General features: G+C 41.5%; 1 protein-coding gene across 17 annotated transcripts in view; it reads left to right on the top strand.

The window, feature by feature from the left end:
• Positions 1-16,713, top strand: part of atp2b2 (ATPase plasma membrane Ca2+ transporting 2) — a 112,922-nt gene that overhangs the window by 42,708 nt on the left and 53,501 nt on the right. For 8 of the 17 annotated variants that reach the window (XM_079342097.1, XM_079342100.1, XM_079342096.1 and 5 more), the window contains exon 1: positions 3,694-4,825. In XM_079342097.1, the coding sequence (XP_079198223.1) occupies positions 4,627-4,825 (199 nt within the window). In that variant the 5' untranslated portion in view covers positions 3,694-4,626. Of the gene's footprint in view, positions 1-3,692; positions 4,826-16,713 lie in introns of those variants that run through there. The other 9 variants (XM_079342105.1, XM_079342103.1, XM_079342104.1 and 6 more) reach the window with 6 other exon arrangements.

Below are 16,713 nucleotides of genomic sequence, written 5' to 3'. Positions count from 1 at the left end.
TCCTTTTTTTGAGATTGTACTTTTTTTTTTTGTTAAATGTATTGTAATTGTAAAGTTGCTTGGCTAATTAGCTACAAAAGAAAGACAACAAAAACTCTTTCTCCTTGGTAAAGCATGTAGAGGTTTACCAGTAAAACTGACAAAGGTGCAGGTATCCCTCTGTTGTACCGTAGTTTCACTCCTAAGCCAGTCACTTTCCAAACCATTCAGCCATGCACACACATATCTAATTTCCTAGGAGAGCATTTGTTTGCTTTCATTTAGCATTTTTTGGAGGATCTGGCAGGCACAGATGTCTGCCTTGGCATGCAGAGAGAACCGCCAACATTGATTGGACCTTTTCGGTAGGAAAAGGGGGGGACAACATAAAAGGTTGGAGAAAAAAAATAGAGTAAGATGGAGTCCGGGCCTTTGCTGTCATTTTTTTGTTTATATGTTTAATTAATGTAGATACTGGCCAAAACACAATTAGTCTTGAATATCGAAAGTCATTTTCATGTAATGAATCATTATCATATTAATATGCTGTGTAGGTGTAAAAAAAACGGATCATTGGTCTTAGTTTGAAATGCTCTCCTTGATCCAGTGGTAGAAGGATGGAGCACTAACAGAGACAAAATACTACAGTGTACTGTAAGTAAAAGACCAGCATTTCAAAGTAAAGTCAAAGTATAGTCAGTAAAAATGATGTTGTATGCAGTGTTTCCCACACAATGAAACTTCACCTGTAGACGGTTAGTTAATATAATGCACTTAGGAGCTACTCTAGCCTCATGTAAAGCAACCCTGGGTCCCTTTAAACTTTAAAGGCACTATACAAATTCAAGTTAATATTCTTCTTCTTCTTCTTCTTCTTACAAATATTTGTTCTCCAATTTAAAGGCAGGGTAGGTAATATTGCTCTCTGAAAAGCCACGCCCCTCACTGACATACAAAAGGGCCATTGGTCCAGAAGCAGACCTCAGCTCATGCTTTGAGTGTGGGCTTGTGCACGCACGAGGTACAGAACGAGCAGGGAGACGTGATTGTTTCACCACTTTGGTACCTCTTGGCAGACATTGGTTTTTACAGGCTTACAACTGCGACAGACGACAGATTTTCTTTGTTCCTGTTTTCAGAGCGCATGAGTTCATCATTTATGGGTTTTTTTCTTCCAAATTCTAATCTGGTAGACCACCTACAGTAACTTTGCAGGTTTGGGATTTTAGATCTGCTGAAAACAGTGACATGTTTATCTCTACGTAACGAAGAATAGTAGTACCATCAAATTGTATTGGATTACATGACTTGAGTAAATGCACTATATGGCTTTCAGCACTGACTTAACTACAGACATGTTTAGCAGGTTTGTTAGGTCGCACCTGCTCAGGTGACATTGCCAACGCTGTCTAACTTTGTCACTTCAGTAAGGCCTTGAGCTCATTAGCAGCCAGGCCTGGCTCCTGTGGAGATACAGATGTGTGTTCACATGTTGGCAGGGTCTCTCACCGCCATGCTGTGACAAGGTCAGTGCTGTTCCTGAGCACACCATTGTGTCTGCTACAAGTCCCATCTGTGCTGTATCATCACTAGCTGTGTGACGATACATGAGGAGAAGACGAGAAGCGATCTGAAATGATTTTTAAGAAAACTTAAGAGAAACAATATGAGTGAGAGAAAACACAAAAAGTAAAACAATGCAGTGAAGTGTTTTGACTGGTAACCATCTCGTAATTAATGTCATGTCTTGACTAGCGTAACTGCAACTGAATTTTAGCAGCACTTTAAATCAAATGGCATCTCCAAACCCTGCGTCTCACATCCTCAAATGTCCTAACTTTAGTGTCTATACTTGTTGCTATAATTCCAATATAATAATAAGACAAGCAGTTAGACTTATGATAAACTTTGACTCTGTTTTTATTCAGGAAGTACTTTTGAAAATCTTTAAAGAACAGACTGAAATATTAAAAGCAATAACAGCATTTGTATCAACTTCACAAACTAGATAGAAATGTTTCTCTGAAGAACCAGTTTGCTACACTACACACATTGTAATCTGTGTGTGTCTGCACCGGCTGCACAGATGATTCTGACAAAACAAATGGGAAGTGTTTGTAAGGAACTATATCTTCAGATTTTGAAACAAACAGAGGACTCGGTATCAGACTGTGTTGTCAGCTGTGATCCGTTTCTTCACCAGCTGCTGCACACAAGATTTAAAAGTGTCAGAGGCATCTTCTGTGGCTACTTCCATAGAAGATAGAAGTTCGGTAAGTTCAACTAAAAATCAGACTCCATCATGATGGCTGCTGCTTCCACATCTACACTATGCACTGACAGACAGTTTTCAGCTCGACGATGATGTTTCATTTTAACGGCACATCCCTAATCATCATACTTGATGTTTGCCACTGGATATCTTGCTGATTAATTCGGGTCAAATCAGATACAATAAGTATCCTTACAATCTCCTTACAACAGAAATCTCACATGTGTTCCTATTGCAGCTAACTTAGCTACTTATGGAAACTGTGTCTTGAAATATTCTACCATGTGTTTTCAAGTTGAACGTCTCACTGTTCCCCTATTAATGTGCTTACTGCTCCATTTTGAACGTGTCAGTTAGTTTCTAAGAGTATTAACGACAATACGTGAATATCTATTTGTGTGTATATTTTTAGTTTGCCAGGAGAAAATGGAAATGACTCCAACAATCAAAGACCAGGCCCACTAACCTGTCTCTCCAATAAAGGCCCGAAAAGCCCCAAAAATAATCTTAAAAAAAAAAAAAAAAAAAAAGTGCTATCTCATAGTTAGCAAACAGTGAATTCAGTGGTTATTGTGTTCAATCATCACTGCACTCCACTAATCAACAACATTGCGAGGAGGCTTTGGGCACAATACACACTTTATTAGCCATATTAGCTCTGGAAATATCTTGATCCTCTCTGCTTTTACATCGAGAGACTTCTTAAAAACAGAGGGAGAAAAGTTGCCTGAGACCTTTTTTCATCCTGTCCTCGTTCTGGAGAGTGGCACATCTGGGTGAAACTGTCTAATACACATCCAAATGTTTGACGCGTTTCCAATGACATACCCCACCTTGAGTTTACCCAGACAGCTGACTTATACAAACAGACACGTCTCTTAGTTGTGCAGTGTCCTCTTGCTACTGTATGGATGTGTTTTGTCGTGTCTGTTGCTTCTTATTTTGTTGGTTAATAGTGGTTAGCAAACAGGTATGTGTATTACTGCAACCTGGATTGGTGTGTGACGTATTTGTAGTTTGACTGCAAACACCGAAATGTGTAAATACACAAGAAACCTGAAACAGCAAGAAACGCTTTATAGTTGCATCTGATGTGAATAGTTCACCAACTCTGAATGATCTAATCCAATAAATTACAGTGTAAGGTCTTACATCTTTAGAAGTCGCTTCTGCAAACTGACTGTGGTTCTAAGATTAGAGGGCAGGAGACATGAAGTGAAATAATTAGTGCCAGGCTTTATAAGACACCAGAGAGAGAGAGAGAGAGAGAGAGAGAGAGAGAGAGGGGGGAAAGAATGGACCGCTGAGATAGAGAGACTGCAAAAGAGAGGTCACTCACTGTCGAATTAGAGCAAGGAGTAGCGGTGAGAGAGCAGCAACAGCTCCAGCGCTCAGCCCATCCTCCCTGTGACAGCGCAGTGTTACGTGCTGCCTCTCCGCTCTGTCGTCAGAGCAGCCCCAGCCTCCCGCCCGCACAACTCCTCTCTGCTCTGCACCAGAAAGGAGCATCCTTTTCTCTCCGCCCTCCCTCTCTTTCGTATCATCTCTCCCTCTTTCTGTCAGTCGGTGTGTCCTCAGAATGAGGTTAGCAGCAGTAGCACTAGCAGTGGATAGAGACAGCAGAGCCGCGGTTACTGCAGCAGGCAGGAGAGGTTGTCTTTTAGCTGTGCACCATTTACCGCTGCGTTCTCTCCTGCTCTGAGAACGCGATTCTCATTCTCGTGCTCTCTCTCTCTCTCTCTCTCCCTCTCTGTTTCTCTCCCTCCTCCTCCCTCACCTTCTGTCCCCTTTTCCCTCCCCTCTCTTTCTCTAGCAGTGATGGGGAAGACCACCATGTAGAGACAGAGAGGCAGCGGAGGCAACAGCAGAATAGCAGCAATGGGAAGCAACACATGGAGTGGTTCTGGACTGCAGCCGTGGTGAGCCTGAGACCTACAGGACTTGACACCACCATCATTTCCCTTCTCAGGACCTGACCACTGGGGCTCTCCAACGCTCACCTGGATGCTCCCCACTTGTGTTTCATCATCCCCTCCTCTCCTCGTTTGCTGCTGCTCTTTCTCTTTTTCTTCTGTTTCTCCTCTTTGATGGTTTTGCTCTACTGATATCTGACAGTCTGTCCTGAACCAGCAAAGCTGCACCCCCGGATCCCCCCCCCTCCCCCCCAACCCTTTTTAATCGCTCTGTCTGCCTACTTAACCTACAAGTGGCATTCTTATCCCCTTTTTCGGTTGGTTGCCTGATTGATACCTGTTTTGGATTTTTTTCAGATGAGCCTGAGCTCATCCCTCACTTGTGCAAGCTTTTTGATTGATCTATAAGCAATAAGAAACACTTCTATCTATCTATCTATCTGACTTGACAAAGCTGACATCATGGGGGACATGTCCAACAGCGATTTTTATGCCAAGAACCAAAGAAACGAGGAGAACCATGCGGCAGGCTTCGGCTGCTCGCTCATGGATCTGCGCTCGCTCATGGAGCTGCGTGGCACAGAGGCGGTGGTCAAGCTCCAGGAGGACTACGGGGGCATAGAGGGACTGTGCAAACGACTGAAAACCTCACCAACAGAAGGTGAGTCCTGTGCTTGCCTGCGCTTGGATGTGTGTTTGATAATGTGTGTGCACTGGTGTGAATTGGATGGGAGATGTCATCTTAAAGAATGTGTCCTGCCAAGAGTAATGGCAGGTTTGTCATGTATTGATGGTTGGGCTGGATATCGATCGTCGTACACCTGGTGCACCTGTTTTATGTAAAGTGAAACATGCTCAAACCGTGTAAAACACCAAAGGAAATGCATAAGCACAGCAGCAGGGACGGAGGGGGGGGGAGTCCTGTTCGAAGGGTCTAATGAAAATTCTTCTCAGCCAGCTAGTGTGAGACTGTTTAGTATGCATTGAAATCTCTCTGGACAGTTTAGCCCCCCCCGCCCACATATTCACACACTTGCACACACACACACACACACACACACACACACACACACACACACACACACACACACACACACACACACACACATACACATACACATACACACCTACACCCACTCATGTCATTCTCCCATTCTGTCAGCCAATCAGCCGTAGCCTTATCAAGGAGCACGTCTCTAGGGCAACATGGTGAGGCTTTCGGCCATGTGGGTTGTGCTTTGACATCTGCGAAGATGGACCGGAAATGAACCAAATAAAAAGCACATCAAGCAAAATGATAAACATATGGAAGGTAGAACAGCACCTACTTACAAGTCATTATTCTTTGGTTGTTTAACAAAAAAGAAGTGCATTACAAGTTTAAGACAGTGTGATTATATCATGACCTTAGGTTTAATTATGGAGGGGTTGAAATATATTATTTAAAACAAGTGGAGAATTGCATTAAAGCACCACATTTGGTACACTTAGATCCCTTCATATCATCTTACATACCTGCCTAAGCTATGTCATAATATCCACTTTGAATGATTCTATGTATGTATCTATGTATAATGTATACAGCCATCTATTTCAGATATTGCTGTACCTTTTGCTTGGTACACATTCTGCCTTTAAATAGGTTTTTCTCTTACTTCATCCCAAGTTGCTCTACACCAAGCATACAAACAAACAACCCTCTCTGGTGCCTTCATGTGCTTATTGAATATTTCTGATGGTGATGAAATGGTCCGACTCCCCCCTGATGTAGGGATCTTTGATCAGTGACACCTGAGTGACATCAGAGGTAACCTGTAACCCTATAGGCCGACGGTCACAGAAGATGGAGTATCCCTGATCTTCAGCAGCCCTTCTAGGTCCCCTGGTGGTAATACCGGATCCAGGTCCACTCTGTCTACCTATCAGCAGAATGAATCAGATGTATTAAAAAAATGACCTGACGGGACAAAAAATGATCGGTACGGAAGAGAATTAAAACGCTGAGGAACGTTGAGTCAAATAAAGGAGGATGCCGGGCCCATTGCTTGACACCATATTTGCAAACCTACAGTAAGTGTGAAAAAAAGCCTTCAGTGTTGAAGCGATGCTGAAATGAGACAGAATTTAAACTAGCAATAAAATTATCATAAGACATAAAATTATAATTTCATTTCCCCCTCCTCGCGAGCATTCTGATTAGATACACACATATTGAACACTTTCAGTGCTCTAAACACTAAGCATGAATCACAGCCTGCAATCTTTTAATCACGCTAAAATTCAAGTAATTAAAGTCATGATAGAAAATAGGAATATATTGTGGTGCCTTGTGAAACCTGACACTTCAGGAGCTCGACTGTATGATTCTCTACTGTACTTCATGATAGCAAAACTGATAAATATATCGTCGTTTTTACCAATGAAATACCATCAGTATTAGATACTTGTTAAAAAAAAAAAAAGAATACTAGCTCTCAGGATCTTTTTATAATGTATGTAAATGCAGTCCACTGCTTGATGGATTATTCAAAACCTTACAATCTCAAACGTGTATGCCATTCTATATTCAAGTGTTTATTGGATTAACAAGATGGCATGGAGAATCTTGTAGACGACTCCGTGAGTGTACGTGACATGCTCTCAAAATCTTCCAATATATATTGTAAATACATTTCCTACAAGTCTTCAGTATCATGGTTTAGATCATGCAAATTGAATGATTGAATCTCTCAAGTGAACTTTCACTAAGTGGAAACAGAGTGACGGTGTCTGTTGCTATTTGCGTTAGTGATCCCAGGCGTTTCCATGTTTATGCAGTGTGGATCCCTTGTGGCTCGATGGTTGCTCCACAGAACATATGTTACCTCCGAAATGTGATCACGATAATTATCCTTGAAGGTATTCTGTATGGCTCGCTGTCATCATGTGTGCTGCGTGCAATGTGTAAGCGTCCCAGGGGCCGGTATTTGATGGTAAGAGGCCCGCTTGAGCATGCTTGACCTATTAGCCCTGCACTGTATACTGTGGCCTGTACCAGCCCTCTGACATGATGCTAACAGTTTGTGAGTGGCTATAGCTTTATACGCAGCATCAGTGCATAATGGCTCTGTCAGTGAACCTGTGCATTTGGAAGCAGCTGCTGCATTGAGCTTCTAATACATTATGGCTGAAATACTTGACACTGTAAATTGTAGGAATAAAGAGTCCCAGAACCTTGAAATAAAGAAACATGCTTTTGTAAAGAAACGTACGCACACACTAAAACATGAGCAAACACACAGCACTCCCATCATGGCTCCACTGATCCCATCTTGCCACTGTAACACCTCTGTTTCTACCTATGAGGATGGTACAGAGTACAAGTTTTCCTCCATGACATTCATATTGAAGGTGAGACATCACAGGGGCGTAAATATCGCACCTTGAAACGGCAGTCTGAATAGGGCTTGTGTTTGACTCCTAGCCCCTGGCAGCAGTTTCAGCTATTAAAATGTTTAGAAGGAAATGTTCAATTTTGTCACGAATGGTGGTGTTAACTTTTAGGTGTTTACTCCTATGGAAAAAAAATCCTTAACCACAGAGAAGAAATCTGTATATAAAATGAGGTTAAAATATTTTTATCCCTGAGGAGAAAAAAATCATTTTCGAGATATCTGGAATCAACATGACTGAGGAATAATGATGATGATGCTGAAATAACTGGTTGATGATTAAGTAAAGCTACTCTATAACATGCCTGGTTTACCGTCTCATACCCTTTAATTTTCTCAGAAGCCTGCAACCTTGTACCGTGGACCTTCACCCAGGATGTAGTTACCTGTAAGTTGCCTTGAAGGTTACTGAGGGGTGAAGGAGCTAGCATTTCCCTTTACGCAGCCAGCAGGTGAATGGCATGAGTCATTCAGGGAACCAGATGGGATGTCAGGCTACAGCTAAATTTCCGAGAGAGGGACGGCAGGAAATTGCGTGGAATGACCTGCTTCTCTTATGATAGGAGGAAAGGCGGTTTTGTGGTCGCTTACAGTGCAACTGTTGTTTTGAGGAAAATAGTTACAGCTGAGACTGCCGAAAGCTGCAGCACGTTGGCAGGTGCTTCTGGGTAGGAGACAAAGAATTGTGAGTGAGTGCTCAGGGCAAAGCCGTTCCTCAAGGGTCGGGAGGATGAAGAGGTGCTTAGGGCATCGATAGTCTTTGATGTTGTGAGAAAGGGAGGGAACGAGTGTACTTAGAGAGACCGTGCAGGGAAGAAGGAGTAAATATAGATATGAGTGGAAACCACATTATACCCAAGGAGTCTTTACAACATAGAAAAATACATTAGCACTCTTTTAGGCAATTAAGATGTTTGTATAACATCAAATAATATTTGAATTGAACAGAGAGTTTTTGAAAACATCAACACCTTCCAAGTTCAGCAATATCATTTTTAATACTAATCACTTCTGGTTTCTTCATATTATTCTATACTCAACAGAAAGAGACCCCCTTTTTAAAAAAATATATATATATTTTCTCGTTGTCACTGTTTGTCAACACATCAGTGTGACTTTAAGGTGAAGAATACGTGATTTCTAAAAATTCAAGCAGGTAATACGTAAGAATACAGAGGGACATTTTAGTAGTAATTTGAATGTAATCCACATAAAATTCTGCAGTTTATCGCTTTCATATCTCAAATTTGACAAATTCTATAACAATACATATTTTGTTCCTGTTAGAAGAACTGCATTTTTAAAAAAAAAAACTTTTATTGTATATACTTTATGAATCCCCTAAGGGAAAATTTTTGTTCGCATACTGTTATTTTGAAGACATGCTTCTCGCACACAGGCCGGAAACACACACATGCACAAGCAGGACCTGGGGACGTGCATTAATGGAGATGCATCTTATTAATCTGCTTTAAACCTGTGTCATCTTTTTAACCTTCTTTTACCTCCTGTTTCCATGTTTTACACACACACACACACACACACACACACACACACACACACACACACACACACACACACACACACACACACACACACACACACACCCACACACACACACACACACTTCCTCTGCCACTTACCGGTACACATTCCCTGAGTAGCACTTTCCTTCAACTTTCAAAGATGGTTGTTATACATACAGTTTTTGATTACATTCACACTTGATGCAAAGACAAAAAAATGTTTTATCTCCAAACTGATGTAAAAAAAAAAGTGCACATCTGTATCCTGCATTAACTGGCCGTGGTTCACATTTCTAGCAGACTTAATAATAATGACACCTCCAACTCGTTTCTCCCACTCCTTGTTTCGACTCGTAGATATTTTGTTGGATAAATAATTTGAGGCTCAGAAGGCTCTTGAAGTGAAGCACTATTTATTTTCCGCACTGACTCTTGGTGGTTGGAGATGCTCGGAAAGGGGAAAACAGTCTTTGAGAAAAACCCCTGCATGAAGAAATATATTGACGTGTGTGAAGCACTTCATTGTATCAAAAAAACAGATTAGGTCGAAAGCTGTGTAGAAACCAAAATAACAGTCACAGAAATACATTTACTTTAAATTCTGAGTACATTTTTCATTGAATTCTCTACATGTGTGCTGCACAACTAACTGACCTGTTCTCCGTTGCACCAGCAGCTGAGACTAATGGGCCTTTAGGAAGTAGAAAAGAACACGATTCCTCAAAAAGGTTGACATAACTGAAGCTTAGGGCCTATGACCTTTAGAACTGAACTACTCTATGTAAATTAAAGTTGATTTTAGGAAATGTGCTGTTTTGTGCAGAAAGAGTCAGACTCGCAGTTTCTCCACTCTTTAGTTCATTCCAGTGTTAAATTCTGTTACAGCATATATTCACTATGTAAAGGTGAAACACTCAGCCTACTATTATGACTCTTGGCATTAAGAACATTTACTTTATAAGACACATCTTATGCCAAACCTTCTTTTACAGCAAACTATATACTGCAAAATATATTTCCCGTTATTCTTCTAATCATTCAACTTGTCCCCGTTCCTCTCTAACTCTCCTTCCTGTCCCTTTTATACCTCTTCCTCATTTCCTCTCCCACCTGCCCTGACTCCCTTGCTCTCTCTCTCTCTCTCTCTCTCTCTCTCGCTCCATCTCCAATCCGGCTCTCTCACCGCACCTTACCTCTTGTCTCCTCTCCTCCGTCCCATTTCTATTTCTGTGAGCTGGTGGATGCTGGATTCCCATTGGGCACACGTACGGCGTAGCCTAAATAGACCTGCTCTACATCTGTAACCTTGATCATCTCTCTCTTCCATTCTCACTTCTTTCACTAACTTGGTAACAATGTAATTGTTTTCAAAAAGTAGCACACCACTCCTTGACGTGTCTGTAAACTATGAAAAAAAAATGTCCCGCCTCCTTTGTTTTCATGTCGTCTTTGATTTTAAAAAGGGAGGTACTAAGCAGTGACTGCAGCAAAGATGACACAACAGATATGTCAGTACACATTTTGAATCCCGACCAGTAGCATAGACCACAGCGGGCTTTGACAAGTGGAAAAATGTCTCGCTTAAATGCAGGTGACAATGTGTTGATTCAGGACAGTTGTGTTTATGGCAGATCTCTGTGGGGAATGCCGCTGCATCGCTTTTCGTGACAGTAATGGCAGGTTGAATTGTGTCCACATGATACATCATACGCACTGCCTGCTGCATTCCTTTTGGGAGGGGGCTGCTGATGGTTCTTGTGTTAACAGTCCACTCTCCAGGGAGAGCGCTTGACTTGTTGATCAGAATGTGATATGATACCAAACACGCACACGCGCGCAGACACACACACACACACACACACACACACACACACACACACACACACACACAAACAGCAACAACAGTCCATACTGCACATGTTTCTATAAAGTAACACACTCCAGCATCACAGTGTGTCACATACTGTTTACACATATATTGATCTGAATCCAGGAATCTGCATGTTTGTCTGTTTTCTGTTCGTCCTAAGTCACATTGCCTCGACTTCAAGGACACAGATGAAGGACTGTGTGTGTCAGTGGCTGATGTAGGAGAGAGAGAAAAGATAAAGGAAAGATGGTTGTAAATGCATTTTTGTCCCCCTTGCAGGTAAGATGTATACAAATCAATAATCTTGCTCCATTTTTCTCCTCATCTTTCCTTTACCATTCTGCCGTTGCCTCTTCATGTCCGTCTTGTATCATACATAAAACATTGCAGCTTCCTTCTGTTATATCAAGACTCTGCTACTATCACTCTTCTTTTCCCTCCTACATATCCTTTTCTACTGTTCCCATGACGAGGCCTTTATGAGTTCTATACATAACTCAGGAAACAGTTTGCCCCACGCATCTGTCATCCACCTCCATCTTCTCCTCTGCTTCTCCCTCTCTCTTCTCTGTGCCTGCAGACTTGGGTTTAAAAAAAGACAACAAAAAAAAAAAACACACCTCTCCTGCTCTCCCGTTTAATCTCAGCTTCTTCTCGTGTTCCTTCATTCACACCCAGCTTCTGTCTGTTTTCCATTTAATCTTTTTATTATCCCTCTCCTTGAAGTGAAGTCCACCTTGTCCTGTACATTTTTTTCCTTATTTAAAACACGTTGTTTCTCCTCATCCCCCCCTTCCATTTGCCTGTCTGTGCTTTCCTTCATTCCATCTGTCCTTCTTGCTCTCTTTCTTTTCCTCCCTTCATCCCTCCCTCCCCGATGATCATACTCATTGCGTTCTCCAGTCGCAGCACCGCGAGCGCGTTCCCTTCTGACGCAGTCTATTTAATCTCTGTCCCACGAGGGATCTATCACATGGAGCAGCGGTCTCTTTAATAAGGACAATTTCTCCTGCTCTTCAACTCCTCTGCTCCTGCTCCTCTCTTTCCCTGTCTGCCCCCCGCCCCTTTCCGAGTGACTCAGTGAGAAAGAGGAGCTAGAAAAAGAAAGAGAGTGAAATGGGAGGCAGTGAAGAAGAGAGAGAGAGAGACAGCTCTCGGAGGACAGATTATAAATGATATTCAGCCATTTTGCTCTGCAATGGAGCCACACCACGACTCACACAGGTGTTCTTCTGCAGTGTCAGAGCAGTGACCTTGAGGCAGGCCGAAACAGTATCATGATCTATTACCCCCCACTAGTTCTTGAATGCAATATTCTGAAGATTTACCACGTACAGAGATATGTTGATATCTTTAGACTCTTTACAAAAAAGCAGGTAAAGGACCTTATTGCTATATTACAAGAGCCCAGCTTAATCCGTCATCGCGTTGCAAGAAAAAAACTGCCCTTTAACAGGCGGAATTCTTCAGCAGACCCGGGCTCATGACGGAACAGCCATCTGCTAAACTGCGCTGGGATTGAAAGTGGGATGACGGAGATGGGATAGGATGCAGAAAGAGGGATAGGATAGGATGTGGGGTGGGGAGATAGATTGGTTGTTTGGGCAGGCCATCCTCACCAACAGTCCTGAGGAACCTAAGATGCTCTGCCTTTTATACCTATAACAGGCAGTCATCAAATGAAATGAACGGTGATTTTGAGCTACCAGGATTAACATAGAAATGATATTTGCGTCCCCTCTGCTTGGTCTTTTTACCTTGATCTCTGTCACAGCAGTCCGTAACACTCCGCAGGTTGAAATTAAAGCGAAGATAACAAACCATGTACTCTGGTGTATTTGTTGGCAGTTTGCCTCAAGGCTTTGTTTAAGTCTAGGAACTCTACTTTCTGTGCAGTGTTTCCCGTATTATTTATTTGAAGGGCCGGCCTGCCTCCTCAAGGCAAACTCCCACCCCTCCAAAAGAAAGACATGAAAGACTTTAATTATGGAATTTATGTGCACTAGTTTTATTTCAGCAGAGCATGAGCATCTTGAAGAGTTTTGCTGTCCTGAGCACCGTCTTTAACACATATGAATTTGATTGAGCCTCATACCTGAATAAACTGTTGCCTTGTTTCATACCCTCTTCTTGTGTCCTCTTTAAAAGATACTTCTCTGCTACATTCACGATAACGAGACAGCTTTTGTTCACACGCTGACTTTTAATACGCCAACATATTTGAATTAACCCACACATCTATTTTATTTGATTTGGATTCTGTTTAAGAAGATACCCTCCATTTGATCATCTGTATGGATTATTATTGCGTCATAGTGGTGTCAGGGAGATAGATCATTGGTTGGAGAGTCTGTTAGAAGACAATTTAGACAATCAGACCAGACAGGAATGTTGACCGCTATCCTCTTCTTTTTCTATATTTGCTTTTTTAGAGTTTGTCAGTATTGATCTGAAATGTATTTTACACGTATAAAACGAGACAGTAACTCTCAGCAGGAGCAGTGTCAGTCAGTGTGGATGAGATCGATGAAGGATGGATTGTAATCCTTGCGAAGTAGTCTGACTTTAACCTGGGTGTAAGTTGAGTCCCTGTCCTTCACTTGCAGCCCCCTCTGTCCCATCAACACTGCCCTCTGTCATGGTGCTGGTCAAAGTTACATGATGTGCTTGCAAACACGTCAGTAACAAGCAGGGGCTAATCCAGACTTTTTTTTAACTGGGGTGATCCAACCAAGGCTTTTTATTTGTGCAAGGGGGGGCATGTAATGTGTTTGATCGTCATTCATATTCTCAGTAATGATATCTAATTATGACGTTAGAATATCTGAAATACTGCCGTTCTCCAATGCTCACACTTTTATTTGAAGGTTTGATTTCTATGTTCCAATGGGGAAGCAGAATGTGGGCTCGTTCCACAAACAGAGATTAAACAAGGTCTTGAACAATAACACAACTTATAACCACTGAAATATTGTACATAACTAATCCTGAACAAGCCTTATTTTTGTTCGAGAAATGTCCTTTTATAACGACATTTAATCTGTTAACTGTACCACATTTTATTAGTAGTGATAAATATCAGCTGACAAGCTAAGTCACTATATCGATTTTTCGAGAAATACGCTGCTAACAGGAGGTCGATGCACTGACAAAATGGCTGCAGTGCTACCAGGAAAATATAGTTATATATATATAGTATATTTTTGAGCTGCACATTAAGTGTATTGTTAATTATTGTCTTATACTGTAAAGTACTGTTTTTGAGCCAGTGAATAATTTCTTCTGTTAAAGCCCAGCCCAGAGACTATCACACAGTCAAATACATAGACACACAAAAACAATGTGCGCACACACTTGCACACTTGGACACACCCTCATGTACATGGCCGGCAATGAAGTCAGCTGTCCCAAGAGATGCCTGACTGAATTAAGGGGACTGGTGCCAAAAACCAGTCTTCATTGGCCTGTTCCCATAGAGCCTGGGGCTGACTCACATCAGTGTACAGTATGTCTCCCTGGGTGAGTTTACATTATAATACAATATACAGGTTGGTATTTGATTTACTGGAAAATGTAGAAGAAAAATTAGAAAAAGCAGATTTAAATCAGTTTAAAGCAAATAATAAAAAAACAATTCTGAATTTAGTACAAAGAAGCATTAACATGCAACATAACATATAAGCTTGCTGATGCAACTTGTATTTAGCTTTAATGTGACAGTTCATCAAGAGGCTTAAAACCTGCCTCAGCTCCATTGTTAGGTGAACTAAAGGTTAGGCTGAGACAGGATTTCCAGCATGGCGGCGGCGGCTGCTGCTGATGAGTCTCGAGAGCCCACTGCAGGTACAGACAGCTAAGTCACTCAGGCGTCATCCATGAACATTTATAGTCTATGGGGGATGACATGCAGTGAAGTGCTGAGGTCAGATTCGGACCTATAGACCCTGCGATGAGGGTTATTGCCTCTGTACATGGGGCGCGCATAATAACCGCTAGGCCACACTGCACCCCGTAAGTGATCTGTTATACATTATAATCTTATGGGACTGTGGTTTTTAAGCATGAGAGAACAGTGATTGTCGGTGGGTGATTTTCCCCGTAACTAATTAGGCCTTCAAATAAATGTATGTAGCTTTAAAATACAGTCATTCAAGTTAGAAATGAAATCAGCTGGGGTTTTTTTTAAAATTATTTACCAAAAGTGGAGTCATATCTGTCTTTGTTTGTCGTACTTAAAATTTGAAACCATTCATTTTAGTTGGCAGACTTGTGATGTGAAATAAATGTATTGGTTCGGGGAGTGGTGTCAAATGTCGGCTCAAGTTTTCTACGATCATGCAGCAGGAGCACCTCATTACTCTGGCTCCATCTGGCCTGGAAAGTCTGTCCTTGGATAAGTGAACGTCTCAAAAATACTATGAGACTGACATATTACTGTCCAAGGTTGCTGTCATATCTCTTTCTTAATTTCCACTTCTTGTCCTCTGAAATGTCCTGAATCTGAACTGGCTGCTGGAGCCAACAGCATGTATAGTGAGTTGACAGGCGTGGCAATGCTTTTAGCTGAATATGCAGAGTCCCGCGCTATAACCGTGTTGTTTTCTCTCCATGTCAGCTCTTTTCTCGAGTTGACCTCTCTGCTCTTTTCTTCACCCGCTGTGGGGCAGAACAAGGGTGGTACCACTGCTGCCAGTACAGAGAGGCGGCATTTCAAGGGCACATAAATCGTCTTGGACCAGATACAACCCTGTCTTGCTTGAGGGCACAGAGGAGCTATCAAGTATCTTTAATGATAAGTTTACACAAACTGTAGGGGAGAGTAATCCATATCATCCCCGACAGCAACAGAAAAGAGGAAAAGGAACATGGACGCTGTCTTACTTTAACTTGTAGTTTAGCTTTTTTGATGGAAGCACAAACTCATTTTGTTCAGGGAGGAACAGGGAACGTTAAAGCGATGGATACACTTACCCAAGGGTGCAAGATTAAAGCACCAAAATATGACCCTGCCTAATATGCAATCATGTCTTTCTGCACTTTTGCTTGGTCAAATTTGCAGATACACTCAAACATATGTTGTAGTTTTGAAACAAGAATTACTTGGATGAACAAAATAAAAACAGTAGTAGAGAATGTGTTCAGAGTAATCATGAAAGTCACATTTTCCATGAATATTTTTCTAGTACCATCAATAGAATTCTTCAAGATTGTGTACTTTTGGTTGGACAAAGTAAAATGGCGTCAGTATTTCCCATCATTTAATAGTTTAATGAACTACCCCTTTACTATTTATAGTATAGATATATTTTCTACTCTATGACATAGCTTTATTATTTCTGTTTAGTGCGTCACCAGTATAAGGCTACACTTACATTAGCCGTATATGGAAATATCAATTTTCCTGAATACTATGTAAGTACATCTGTTGCATATCAGGAATTTTAAAGGAGATGCATCCATTTGTGCAGCAGATGGAACTTTTTGGATGCATTATGATGACTCACATTACAGATAAATCAAAAGTCTACTGCAGAGATCAATACTCGACTCCACTATGTTCCCCCTTCAGTGGGGATGTTTGCTTCCTTCTATAGCAGGAGTGTTGAAGGATTTAAGGGTATGTCTTATATGATTCTATGCATCCAGTATTTGCTGTTGTATGTATATATTTAAATGATGAACAAATATGTTGATAAATGTTCAATTCACATTGTTTTTATAA

This window comes from Symphodus melops (assembly GCF_947650265.1).
Source record: "Symphodus melops genome assembly, chromosome: 4".
NCBI classification, from domain to species: Eukaryota; Metazoa; Chordata; class Actinopteri; order Labriformes; family Labridae; genus Symphodus; species Symphodus melops.
This window is presented reverse-complemented; position numbering and strand designations above follow the sequence as displayed.